At 33.2% G+C, this 13,831-nt stretch overlaps 1 protein-coding gene across 1 annotated transcript in view; it reads left to right on the forward strand.

Moving 5' to 3' along the window:
- The window catches only part of LOC143244981 (voltage-dependent calcium channel type A subunit alpha-1-like), a 336,700-nt gene that overhangs the window by 212,578 nt on the left and 110,291 nt on the right, over positions 1–13,831 (forward strand). The window contains exons 4-7 of the mRNA XM_076490619.1: positions 5,314–5,420; positions 7,711–7,850; positions 9,376–9,476; positions 11,226–11,381. Coding sequence (XP_076346734.1) covers positions 5,314–5,420; positions 7,711–7,850; positions 9,376–9,476; positions 11,226–11,381 — 504 coding nt within the window. The remainder of the gene's footprint in view (positions 1–5,313; positions 5,421–7,710; positions 7,851–9,375; positions 9,477–11,225; positions 11,382–13,831) is intronic.

Below are 13,831 nucleotides of genomic sequence, written 5' to 3' on the forward strand. Positions count from 1 at the left end.
AGATGAAATTGAGTGCTTAGATAAAAGGATAACGTTAAATGATCAAGAAAATGTTATCACAAAATCATTTCAGTATTAACTGTTGTTAGAATTCAAAAATGACATTGTATCTAATGCTAGGTTTCATAAGTGAAACGTTATGCTAAGCAAGAACAATCAGCTATTGTAAAAGGCATTTATGTGTGTGCTACTACGGGGGGGGGGGTAATATCAAGTGAAGAGTGCCAACTCATCTGCAAGTGTGTGCTGGTTAAGTACCAATAATTTTTTAACCGTGTTTGTCTCTCTTTATTTCAAGTCTCCCAAACTTACTTTGAATATATCTAACCGTTGTAAATAATTCTCAACTAGATGGTACAGACAGGTATTTTGGAATAATATCTGCATACGCTAAAAGGAATATACATCTTTTTTCTCTTGAAAACTCTTAGAGTTCAATGTATTTATTTTGTATGGAGGTTATTCAAAAGAATTGAGATGGAAGATGATAACCCTCATACACATTCAAGAGAAAGATTGCGTTGCACTTAAGGACCCCTATCGTAGAAGCTGCTTCAAAGAATATAAAGGATTTTTGGCTCAAGCTGTAAGAAAATTTAGTGCTGAAAGAAACGAGTATGAAATGTTCTTCCAGCAAATCACTATTTCGGACTAGAAAGTTGAATTATTGATTGGACTTTACACCTTAACGTATTGTGAGGTGTTACGTAATATAATTTATCACGGACGAATTTCCGATTTATTGTATGTTAACGCATTACGATTTTAAATAACCTGAAACCGAGTCAACTTTTAATGGTAACTTGTTCTTAGCAGAAATTAAGATTAGTTGAAATAACAAGAATGTCGTGCATAATATCATTGAGAAAAGATCAAAGTAACAAAACTTGTTGTAACATGAAAATGTCATTTAACAAATAATATTTTAACACTAACGATCGGCAGTTAAAGTTAAATTTTGCAATTAACGAACAGTTTTGTTTTTCATTTCGGATCTTGAAATTAACTGAAACGTAACTCTTGACTACACAGCTTTCGTCCTTAACAGAAATTTATATAAATACACAAACAATAATACAATTATTATAAATGTTATTACAAATAATAATTTATGTACAAAAGATTTACAAGGTTACAAACAATCCTAAGTCTTCTGTCTGTTCTGGAACTGAATCTTTTATCGACGGTTCACGATGAGCGAATAATTCTGTATTGATACACAAGTACAATTCACTTTACGGGAGGGTAGGTAGCTCAATTTTTGACTGGGCTTACGAGGTTTACAAACAAACATTTCAACGACGAAGGTATCTGATGTCCTGGTAGAAGTTCTAACGTCCGATGTTAATTCTCTGAAGTTCAGCGGTTTGTAATGTTCAAAATCTATAATCGTTTCTGGCCAAATATCTGTAGTTTTCCGATTAATAAGCGTTTATTACAGTTTTAGCTTCCAAGATATGTAGTGTACTAACTTTAGCAAACCAGCAATATCCTGAAAACTCTCTCTTGGCGCGTCGATTAATAAACTTTAGGCGAGGTTGTCGAAAGTTCAGTTGGCAAAAATGTAACAAATATATTGTTGATTCTTACACTTGACAATCTTCTACCAATTTAGAGGATAGGCGGGAAATTCGCAGTACACTTTTAACAGCATAAGTTAAATGTATTTCTAAATGTATATTAAACCGAAACGAATATAGATATCAAAGTAAATACTTAATAGTAAACCGTTATATAGACAACCAAAAACTTTAGTCAGATGAATCATATGCTATGTAAAACTTCAAAAAAAAAAATAGCTCCAGTTATTTTGCTTCGCAGGCTGTTATCTAGTCACAACTTCTAACTCGTTACTGACGTACCATAACTGCTAGATTATTTGTAATTCATTTGATTTGTTAGTAACACATATGTATCACATATATCTTAATCACTGATTGATATCACAATTGTTGAGAAGGGCAGTGTATTTCTGTGGTTTTGGTGAGTTTATTTTGAGAAAAGCGCCGTATGCATTTATACCGGTCCCCAAAACATATTAATTTATAAAGTCGATGAAGCCAACTGTTAAATGTCACAGATGAAATATTTAATTACGGTTCACGTAAATATAAAATATGCCGACCAATTTTTTTTTCATAAAAAACGTTTTACATTTTTGCTGAGTGCAAAACATATAAAATAATTTTAGAATATTTTCACGGGTTGATATGGTTGATCAGGTTATGCTACGAAAATAGGGACAATATAGTCGAAGTCATTTGACTACAAATACAAAATCATGTTGGATTGTAGATCCAAGGGTACATGGTCCGCGTCCCATTGCTGCAAAATTGCGCTCCGCATATTGTAGGTTTGTGCAGTTTTGCCGAATAATCTGTCTGTAAATCAGTGCAAGGTCTACGAACTTACAATGCTAAACTCCGTTGTTCGATTTCTCGCGAATGATAAGGTGCCGGTAGCCCATTGTGTAGTTTTGCGCTAACAAATCATTAACTTTGCCAAATATTTGAATGAAGATCAGAACAAACGGTTGTTTACAACACACTTCGCAGATCCAAGCGATTGTTGTAGAAGTAGTAAAGTAAACCTTGAAAAAAAAGAATTCTGAGTAAGTTCTGATGCTTCACATGAAGGCTTACAGAATTACCTAAATAACCCTTGAAGGAAAGTCACCAAAACGGTTCTGGGATGAAGTTATTGAACTAGCCCAGATAATTAAAAAATAAAAATAATAAATCTTGGGATATGCTGTAAAACTCCGTATGCAAGTTAATGGAAATGAAATAATGCACATGACAAATGGTTACAGTAATGGTCGAAACAGTCCTGAAATACTCTTGAAAAATTATACATAACGCCACGTATAACCTCTAATACATGGTGTTCATTCAGTCTATTTCAAGCCAGCAACTGATAGCGGTGTTTAGAAACAAAATAGGAAGGATCCAAGCCTGTATTGATGCCAACGAGAGTCACTTTCAACATTGTTTATAATTGTCATTCATATTCCTCCTGTATTCTATATTGAAACATGTCTGTTAATAAATATATAAGTGCACAGCGACTTTCCGTACACTCTGTATAACCAATATGAGCCCCTGAGGAAAAGTTATGCAAACAGTCAAAATGCACTTACGTAACGCAGTCACCCTTGAAGAAATATTCCTGATCTAGGCGAAACGTCCACGAAAAAAACTGAATCACCTTTGAAGGGTTGCTCAGGTAGCTGAAGTTTCAGCTCTTTAAAGAGTACACTTGACAAGAAAAAGTCTTGAGAAACCGAACCTTTCAAAACTAGTAAAGTTGTTAATGTTAGGGAAACATTATGATTCTCAGTTTTCTTTTATTGATAACGTAAACTGAACAGTGGTGAAAATCTTGCGTATTGATAAAAAATCACATTATACAGCATCTTAATATAAAAGATAAGGTTTACTTTTGGAGTAATACAACTCTACGCCTATAGTTTATATGTTGTAGAGCAAACTGTAAAATGGCTACCTTGTATAAAAAGAGTCGCTAGTTTTTTACTCTTTGTTACAAGTTTACTGTCTCAAACATATGAAGACAGTTTGACAATGACCATTGTGTGCAATTGGGTACTAAATCTTATATTGTGTACCGTGCAAGTTTACTAATTGTAAATTTTGAAAATCCGAAAATGTTTCTTTTCGTAATTTTCATTATACCTCGCATGAAACTAAGTGTCACACTTGACAACGTTATGTAATGAAATATAGGTATTCAAATTTTGCGTTGGTGGGAAAATTATGCAATAATGGAATATTTAGTTAAATTTCTACTTAAACACGCGATTTCTCTCTTTCTTTTTTTTTTCTTCTTCTGAGTAACTGAACATTTTTATCCAAGTAATTTCCTACTCACACGTGCAAATATTCGTTTTTCAAATTACATTTGCCTGATGCTGCATAACCTTTTCTGTGAACTTGGAAATCAACTTTTTCATCACTACTCGTGTTAAATCGTTTTCTCGAAATGAAACTAGTGCTATTGCAGTTAAAACCAGCGAATGACTCAGATGCATGCCGGTCTTTATAATTCCTCAATTTCTAATTTCATTTTAATCGAAACGTAGGTTTAATTGTTAAACAACCAGTTTACGTTTTAATGTGAATTAGTATTACTCTAACAGTTTTTTCCAATACTTAAATTTACTCTAACAACGTATAAAAAATGCGAACTAAATATATTTTTACCTACATACACAGTATTTATTTGATACGACAATTATCGCTATAAATTTTATTTGCGTTAATTTCATGACCAGGTGGTTAAAGCACTCGACTCGTAATCCGAGGGTCGCGGGTTCGAATCCCCATCACACCAAACATGCTCGACCTTTCAGCCGTGGGAGCGTCATAACGTTACAGTCAATCCCACTAACCGTTGGTAAAAGAGTAGCTCAAGAGTTGGCGGTGGTTGGTGGTGACTAGCTGCCTTCCCTCTAGTCTTACACTGCTAAATTAGGGACGGCTAGCGCAAGTAGCCCTTGTGTAGCTTTGCGCGAAATTCAAAACAAACCAATCCATGCGAGTCACCTTTTTGGTTTTGGAATAATTCACTTTGCTTAGCTACTAAAACAGTATAACCGTTTTACCTAACGATACCTTGATGGAATTATCTTTGTGATTTTTACACTGATAAAACTGTAACTACTAGAATAAGAATCTGAAAATATATTGATTATGTTAATAACCGGTTAAATAGTATTAATAACTGAGCTCATGGTTATTTTATTTGAGACATTTCAATGATGTATTTGTAAAGATCAACCTACAATTCCTGAGTAAAAGAGGAAATATGACAGTATTAACTGAAACTCGTAGGCGAGCTGTGAAATCCGTAATACATTTAGGTAATAATCTAGAATACCCTGAATTTCACTCGGAGTTCCTGGGTTTTATTATATATGGTATTCATTTTGACATTGAAATTTATAACACATGACCAAAACTAAACATTTTCACATTGTATTTTTCATAAAATATTTGACTATTAATGTTTATTGTTGTTTTAGAACAATTTTGCAGATAAATTAATGTAGCCAACCCTCTCTTTGACGTACGTTTTTTCGTGAAATTGTTTGTTGTATGAATTGATTAATTTATATAGATCTTATACTTTACTGTTTCGTAATTTTCCAACAAACATAATTATTTTTGCTATTCTGGCACCAACGCGCATCAACTTTGGTCATAACATTTAGTGGTTAACCATCACATTAGTTTAGCAATCTTTTGTATGTTAAGTATTGGTTTTATAAGTGTTACTTCCTTAACGATCACCCCACTCCATTTGAGTATGCAGTTCTGCTAACAATCATAGCCAATTGTATAGTTCTGGCGCTAGAGGAACACCTTCCGAAAGGAGATAGAACACCCTTAGCCCAAAAATTAGTAAGTGCCTTTTTTATATTTATTTACTAATATAATAACTCATGCTTAAAACAAATGTATTTTGGTTTTTCTTAGTGTAAGAAGCTCATACAAAAAGAAATAAATTTGGAAAATAAATAAATAAATATATTGTTAAGTTAAATCTACACGCAGTGGACAGCGGCATGTCTGCGGACTTACAACGCTACAAACCAAGTTTTGATACCTGTGGTATGCAGAGCACAGATAGCCCATTATGTAGCTTTGTACTTGATATCAAACAAACAAACAAGTTGAAGGTTCAGTTGTCAACCTGTTTTCTTAAGTGTTTTGGTAATGTCATTGTTTAATTATATTGCGTAGGTATTTGAGGGGAAAGGGTTTACAGCATAATAAGGAAGAATACTGTATAATGTAATTCTAACGTTTCACGTTTTGTGATCGCATATATTTATCAAGGTTTACTACTAAATTTTAACTTGGACCCAAAGCAACAACTGTGTTTGTGAACTGATGCTTTTGTGAAACAAATTTTGGCTCAATAGTTCAGAGCTTCAATGCGTTAGACTATAAATAAAGTGAAAAACTCAGTTCAATGAGTGTTTTATTCGTCAATCTGAGAATATTTAACCGAAATGTATGTGAATAATAAATTAATTATATTTCGTTTAGCGAGTAATTTTGTTTTTATCAAAACTTAGTAGTGTTTAATCTTTCAATTCGATATGGGAGAAAACGTACTATTAGATAAAACAAAATATAAATCAACAGTTAACCACATAATCCAAAGAAGTCAGCGTGTATGTCTATGTACATGTATAAGAAAAGCTGAGAGTAATATAAAGACAACGCAATAATTTCAACATGAAAATTATATTGTGAAATTTCACTATCTTTTTCACTTTTCGTACATCACGCAATATGAATCATAAACAGAAAATTACACAGTTTCCTTAGTTTTTCATCTATTCTTATACTTTTACAAGTTAAGTTTCGTAGTAAGCACTTAGCAACTAAAATAATGGACCGAGCGTGCTAATCGTATGTGGATGCCCCCAGCGGATTCACGCAGCTAAAAATTGGGTTTCGATACTCATAGTATAGCCCATTGTGTAGCTTTGTGCTTAATTCCAAACGAATCTCAATGTGTATCTCAGGGTTTAATGTTAGCATTTGTTTGTTGTATAAACGCGCTAGAAAATTTTTTAAGGCCGTGGGTGCATTATAAGAGTGACAATGAAATCTTACTATTCGATTAAAGTTGACATAGAGTTAGTGGTGAGTGTTGTTAGGAAGCTGCTTTCCTTTAATCTATTAGTGGTAAGTAATGCAGATAGCTTTCTGTGTTTTCCGAAACAAAGAAGTAACGTATTGTTATCGGGGCTATCTTCCTTTTGCTTTAACTTTCTGAGGTCTGGCATGGCCTAGCGCGTTAAGGCGTACGCTTCGTAATCTGAGGATCGCGGGTTCGCGCCCGAGTCGCGCCAAACATGCTCGCCCTCCCAGCCGTGGGGGCGTTATAATGTTACGGTCAATCCCACTTTTCGTTGGTAAAAGAGTAGCCCAAGAGTTGGCGGTGGGTGGTGATGACTAGCTGCCTTCCCTCTCATCTTACACTGCTAAATTAGGGACGGCTAGCACAGATAGCCCTCGAGTAGCTTTGTGCGAAATTCCAAAACAAACAAACAAACTATTTTATCTTTCTGTGTGTGTGCGTGTTTTTTTTACCCTTAGAGCATAAAACAAAGCAATATCCTACCAATTAATTAAAAAAATTCACACACAATAATTATAACTTGAAAAAATTAAACAATAAACTAAATAAATACATCCGTTATGATGATAACTGAATTAAATCTCTTGTATGTTTTAAACCAATGTAACAGTTCTTGAAAACACGAGTTGACTTAATCAAAGTTGTTAAATTTAATCGTTTCCGACTAAAGTAACAAGCACGTATTATCAAACTAAACTTATAGAAATGCGGCAAACACGAACAAGATTGTTATTGAAACAAAAGTAGATGTAAATACAACGCTGGTTGGATATGAAAATGTTCAACGCTTGTAATAACGTATATATTGATTCCGCGTTATAGGCGAATCTGACAACTGCAGAAAAACGTTTATGAAATGATTATTAGTTTGAAGAGTTGGATATTATTAATATCGCTTTATAATGTTTTATTCCGCACACACACATGCCTACGTACATATAATGATAAATAAAAGGGTTTAGTGTTTTATGCTCATGATTTTGTCTGTGTATTCTAACAAACTGATTCTCTTTTTTACTTTTCTCTCCCCAACAGGAGCAAACAGAGCCCTATTTCCTTGGTATTTTCTGTATAGAAGCCTTACTAAAAATTCTAGCATTAGGGTTTATAGCACATAAAGGTTCATATCTTCGTAATATTTGGAATATTATGGACTTTGTAGTAGTTGTCACGGGGTAAGTATTCCACGCTTACTTGTATTCTAATGTTTGTCTTTAAGCTAGTAAATACAAAACAAAAAATGTTAGCAATAAAGATTTCAGTCAAATAACTCATCCGTGTGAGACTTTTTACATTCAAGTCAAAGAGTTAGCGACGAACACTGTAGCTGTGTAAGACTATATTCATTATTAAAGATGAAAGCGGACATATAGAAATGACTTGCTCTTGTATACTAAAGCTTTGTAGTTCTAGATTAGTCTGATTATGAAACTCATAGAAATAGCTAAAAATCACTTTAGGGTTAACATAATTACGTGAGCTACATTATTCTTTTTCCTTGTGATAATTTCGATCAATTTTTCTGTATTTTTAAATTATATTTGTCCCACACTGGTTCTGATTGTTGTTATTATTGTACTGTGTACTTTAAAATTATTAAACTCTTATAAATATAGTCAATGTGATTTCCTACAGTCGAAACCATCACCTTCAGGTAAAAAGAAAAAAAAACAAAGAAATTGCAACTAGTTTTAGTAAAAAAAATAATTGTAGTAGTTATTTACACGTGGTGGCAAATTTCGTGTTTTCTTCTTTAAACTTTACAAAAGTGGATTGTTTTGGGCTCTTATATATTGCTCCAGAGGTTCACATGACTTAGTTCTAGCTGTTCTCATCTTTAAGCCTTACGGAAATACTAAAAATTCCATATATCTCTGGAAACCAGTAAAAAACGTTTATGAAGTTTTGCCTCTGTATTTCTTGTACATTCTAATATAATAACATATTCAGGAGTAGTTTGGTTTTTTTCTGGCTAATCTCGACTTAATCGACCTCGGAAGTGAAAAATGAGGACTGTAGCAATGGAGAAAAAATCATCACAATTACTTAAGTAGCAGAGTCGTGGGATCTAGTCCCACCCGGTTTCAGGGCTGCAATTTTCAGTATAACGTTTAGGTTCATAGAATAGTCAATTAAGACTAGTTATTGAAAATACTAAATAGCCGATCGATTTTGAGATTTACCAGGTTATTGGCGTAATTTAAAAATCATTTCGCTCCTAATACCCAGTGGAGTATAAACTAAGAATTCAGAAAATAGGTAAGTTAGCATTAGCTTAGTTTGTAAAGTCGAAGATTCGTGGTCGGTCCGATCTCTGTTTTCATGGCATGAGTTAAATAATTTCCTATTTCCAAATATTGAATCTGTAGTTTTGAAATGCAAAAATAATTTTGGAGTGTGGTATTCTGCTAACTGAAAATTTAAGACAAATCAGTTTTTAACTTGTTGTAATTCAAGATCAAGTAATTTTAAATGCTGTTATAGCCATTTACGCTCCAAATAAAGTGTGTTTTCATCAAATGAGAAACTGTTGAATTTCTCCTGAAAAGGATCCTGCTCTTTCCTCTCTATTTCCTTAACGTCTAGATGGTTGAGTTTCCAGAAATCCCAGTAGTCCGTAAGGCTTAGAAATAGTTGTAGAAACCATCGTAGTTTTCCTGTAGGGCTAGACCCTGTTTTTTTTGTTTTCCCTTTTTACAGGTTCATTACCTCCTATGCATCCGATAACTTAGAAGTAGATTTGAGAACACTTAGAGCTATAAGAGTGCTTCGGCCTCTGAAGCTCGTTTCTGGGATTCCAAGTAAGTAGGGGCTCTTGATGGCCATGTCTCAGATTACACTTCACACCAAGTAAAATATCGACTTCGTGCCTCGTTTTTCTTTATATACTTTCCATAACAATAAATATCAAGAAGGAATTTTCGTATCGAATGCACCACAACAAATTGTGTGTGAATTGTTAGATTTCTAAAAACAACTGACATAACACGTATATTTTAGTACTAGTAACGAATTTTTATTTTTTAGGAACCCAAACTGTAAAAATAATTTCATTATAAAAATTTTCATATCAGCAGCCTTTACATTTACCCTTCGTCATATTGTGTTGATAAAAGTACCAAGGATTAAGAGGTTATGCAGGTAGTGTTTATAGTATTGTATAAATAAGATAGTGTTCTCGTGTTATATTGTAACATTTATTATAATATTTTTCAATGTAATATGATTGTATTTTTTTAAGGTGGAACACATTACCGGTTCGTTATTTAAGTGCAAATAAAACAGCTTAGCTGCTATTTATAGTAAACTCAAAGTGATACAACCATCAACTGTTAAACTAAGTCAGCTCATTGACCAGTATTAAAACGTTCAAATTGGAATACATTACAGTATTACACATGAAGATATTTACCGTGAACTTGTCGTATTATTTAATTGCATAGAAAAAAATGCGAGAAACGGTTTAGTTGGAAATTATAAAGTAATGAGTCTGTTGTGCTCACGAGGTTTTTTTTTCCTCATCTCTGTAAATCAGTATAGTGTCCTTTGTATTAACAGTTACCGTGTTTTAAAAGTATATTTAAACGGACATGGATACCGGTATACGTTCTATCTCTCAAAGTTCACTTCAATGCCCAGCAGAGAAAGCACTAAATATCAGTGTATAGATATCATGGGAATGTTTTTATACATTACACCAATAATACTGTTGTAAAATCAGAAACTCTTTAGTTCTATGTTCCCTTAGTGTATATTGAGTTTGTTCTCTACTTCTCATAAGCAAGTTGTATTAAAAACGTATGAGCATGCAATATTGAAATCACAATACATAATCATGTCAACCAATCGCCAATGCACCTTGGAACTGAGAAGACATCATAATCTCTGGACACCTCTTGAATTGTATTAGAACCAAATGATTTGCTATTACATCAGGCCACCATTTCCATCGTGCAAGGACCATCACTTACTGTGTAAATCTTTATTTATAAATTTCCAAAATGGTAATTATTTTAACAGTACTGACGAATTGTGCATACAGGTAGCTAGATCCCTTCAGACGCCTTAAAACTGTTACTAACGCGTAACCCTCACACAAATGTAATTAAGTCAATACACTTTAACATTAGAAAATGCTTAATAATATTGTCCAACATATTTTAAAATTATACAGAAGCTGAACTTTTGATGTCTTAGAATTTAACTTTGTGTAGCTGTTTAGGCCATATATGTGTTAAAGACCCAGTTTGTTTGTTTTTTCTGATACTACACTTCTACAGGGAGACCTTGCGAGCACTTTAAGTTACTTATTTTATTTAAAATAGTAAAAAGGATCACAAGAACAACAACAAACTGCGAATTTTTGGAGATGAAGAAATGTGTTTTAGAATTACCTCTAGGCTCTAGCCAAATAATTATTTCATGTCGTTCTGTTAGTATTCACATATTTTGGACACCTTTCTACACTAGATTGTTTAAAGATACTCACTTTAAAAGAATATCTTTGTTCTTACTGGAATAAGTATCTCTGTTGTTGTTTTTTGTTTTAGGTCTTCAAGTAGTATTAAAATCTATTATCAAGGCTATGGCGCCTCTCCTTCAAATTGGCCTGTTAGTGCTTTTTGCAATTGTCATTTTTGCAATTATTGGCCTTGAATTTTACAATGGTATTCTTCATAAGACATGCTACAGTTTAGAAGATACAAGTAAGTAAAATATTTTCTATATATTTTATCAATATATTTTCACAACTGTTCATTACTGTTACTTCTGTTAGCTCCCTAAAAGATAAATTGTATTGTTACTAGGCGAAATAACGTAACTTTTAAGTTAAAGTTGTCATTCCAAACGTACTTACAAACAAGGGTTTCATTACAGAAATGTTATCTCACTTTTGATGCACCGAAAACTGAAGTCTGGGAAACAGTAAGATGAATTTGATGGCTTTCAAAGTGTAAATTCTGTATATTTCAGTAAACTATGAAACTTTGGGTAGCACGAGTTCATAAGTTTCCTCTTCAAATGATTGTAATTATTTTTGTATAATTGTGATTACCGTACCGGGCTGTGGGTCCGAAGTTCTGTAGTTTGTGTAATATTACCTTGAGTGCATTGTAAAGGTGGCGATGGATTCGCAATATTCGATTGAAGTGGCCAATTAGCTTGCTGTGGATTATTTTGACTAGCTGTCTTCTATTTAGTCTCATCATTTCAAAATTAGAAAAGACTAGCATGAATATAAACCTCGAGTAGGTTTACGTGGAAAGATCTACCAATATGTAAACTGTATTCCACTTTAAACGCAACTGATAATTATTACAGATGTAAAGCTAATTTTTTATTTTTTCTAACAAATCTAAGATTTGGGACATCTTTCCGCTAAACACGCTTTCTGGTGTAGGCACGTTGAAAAGTTGGTAATAAGTGGCATCTAAGGATCGGGGGTTCGAATCCTCGTCGCACCATATATGCTTGCCCTTTCAACCGTGGGGCATTATAATATTACGGTCAATCCTACTATTTCGTTGTTAAAAGAGTAGCCCAAGAGTTGGTGGTGATTGGTGATGACTAGCTGCCTTCCCTCTAGCCTTACACTACTAAATTAGGGAGCTAGCGCAGATAGCCTTCGTGTAGCTTTGCGCGAAAGTCGAAAAACAAAACAAGTCCAGTTATGCAGTCCAGACAGCTGAACAAAGCCCTTGTGGCGGTGGGTACTATTGACTGGCTGCCTTATCTCTAGTCAGTAGCTCAAATTATGGTTTAATGTATCTTATGTCCTAGCATTCAAAAAGAGTCGGATAAGTTAGTCTAGTTTCGCTGTATAAGAAAAAAATAATAATTCTAAATAGTAGTAATATTTGATGTTCCTTTAGCTTAGCCCAAGCAGTAGTGCAGGTAGGTAATCCTTAATATTGTTAGAAATGTGAATTTCTTATGTATGTATGTATATGTATTGACTTCTTGAAACTTTTATTGTTGTCAAATTAATTCGGAGCCACCAGCAAAATATATACACGAGTCTTGACTGCAAATAATGATGAAAATCATTTGAAAATATTGATGTGAGCATTTTTTTTCGGTGTCACATGTCACAAAAATATATTTGGAGTTTTGATGGATCCATCCTTTATTTTGTCTTCAGTTATTAAACACACATCGATTTGGAAAGAATAAAGCTATCGATAGCCATGTCTGATTATTCTTAATATAGGGATGGCTGCATAAGCCAGGGACAACAAAACACATTTAGTGTGAAAAAAAGCTTACACACTTTCCATAGTCGGAAAAAAACGAACGTGTAATATACGTGTTTGTGTACATATTTATGTGTAGACATGCACGTTTATTTATCAATAACCAATTTATTTCAAATGTAAAAGTTGTTTGTACGGTAAGTATATGTAGTTATCACGCTCAAATATTTATATAATAAGTCTCTCAACTAAGACCTTGAAAACTCTAAAACTGATTCTAGTTTTCCTTTGTTGTTAAGTGCATTATTATTTATATGATAGTTTGACATGATTTTTATAACACATGTTATTTTAACATAGCTAAAATAAAACGATTCTCACACTTTACACTTCTACAAGAACAAAATGTATCCAACATATTTATATTTCTGCCAGTAGTGGTTTACTATCAGATTATATCTTTTGATTAATTTTACATTACAATTTCCTTTATATACTTTAACCATCAAGATACATCTCTCATTTAGTTTTTTTCAGTGTTTCCATTGCCACTGCATTCCATCTGACTGGCCCATAATATATATATATATATAATGACTCTAAGAGGACCATAAACCCTTTATTTATTACTTGTTTTCTATGAAAATTTATCATAGTATAGAAAAAACTACATTTATTAACGAGTGATTATTTCATAAATGATGCTGCTGCCTTCCTGGTTTTGCTTGTAAAGAACATTAAAAATACCTGGTTTGACTCAAAAAACCCGACACTGTCACATTAAATAATCATGTTGAAACCATCTTGCCTGAAACTTTGTCAACAAACACTCTTCGTAATTACCTTTTCATGTTTTTTTTTTTTATCTCGCGTCGTACCATTCTATATACGCATATATATAGCGCTTTCCATATTGTTACACAAGGATTTACGATATAGCGCTTTCCATATTGTTATAGAAG

The sequence above is a fragment of the Tachypleus tridentatus genome, chromosome 2 (assembly GCF_004210375.1).
Source record: "Tachypleus tridentatus isolate NWPU-2018 chromosome 2, ASM421037v1, whole genome shotgun sequence".
Taxonomy (NCBI): Eukaryota; Metazoa; Arthropoda; class Merostomata; order Xiphosura; family Limulidae; genus Tachypleus; species Tachypleus tridentatus.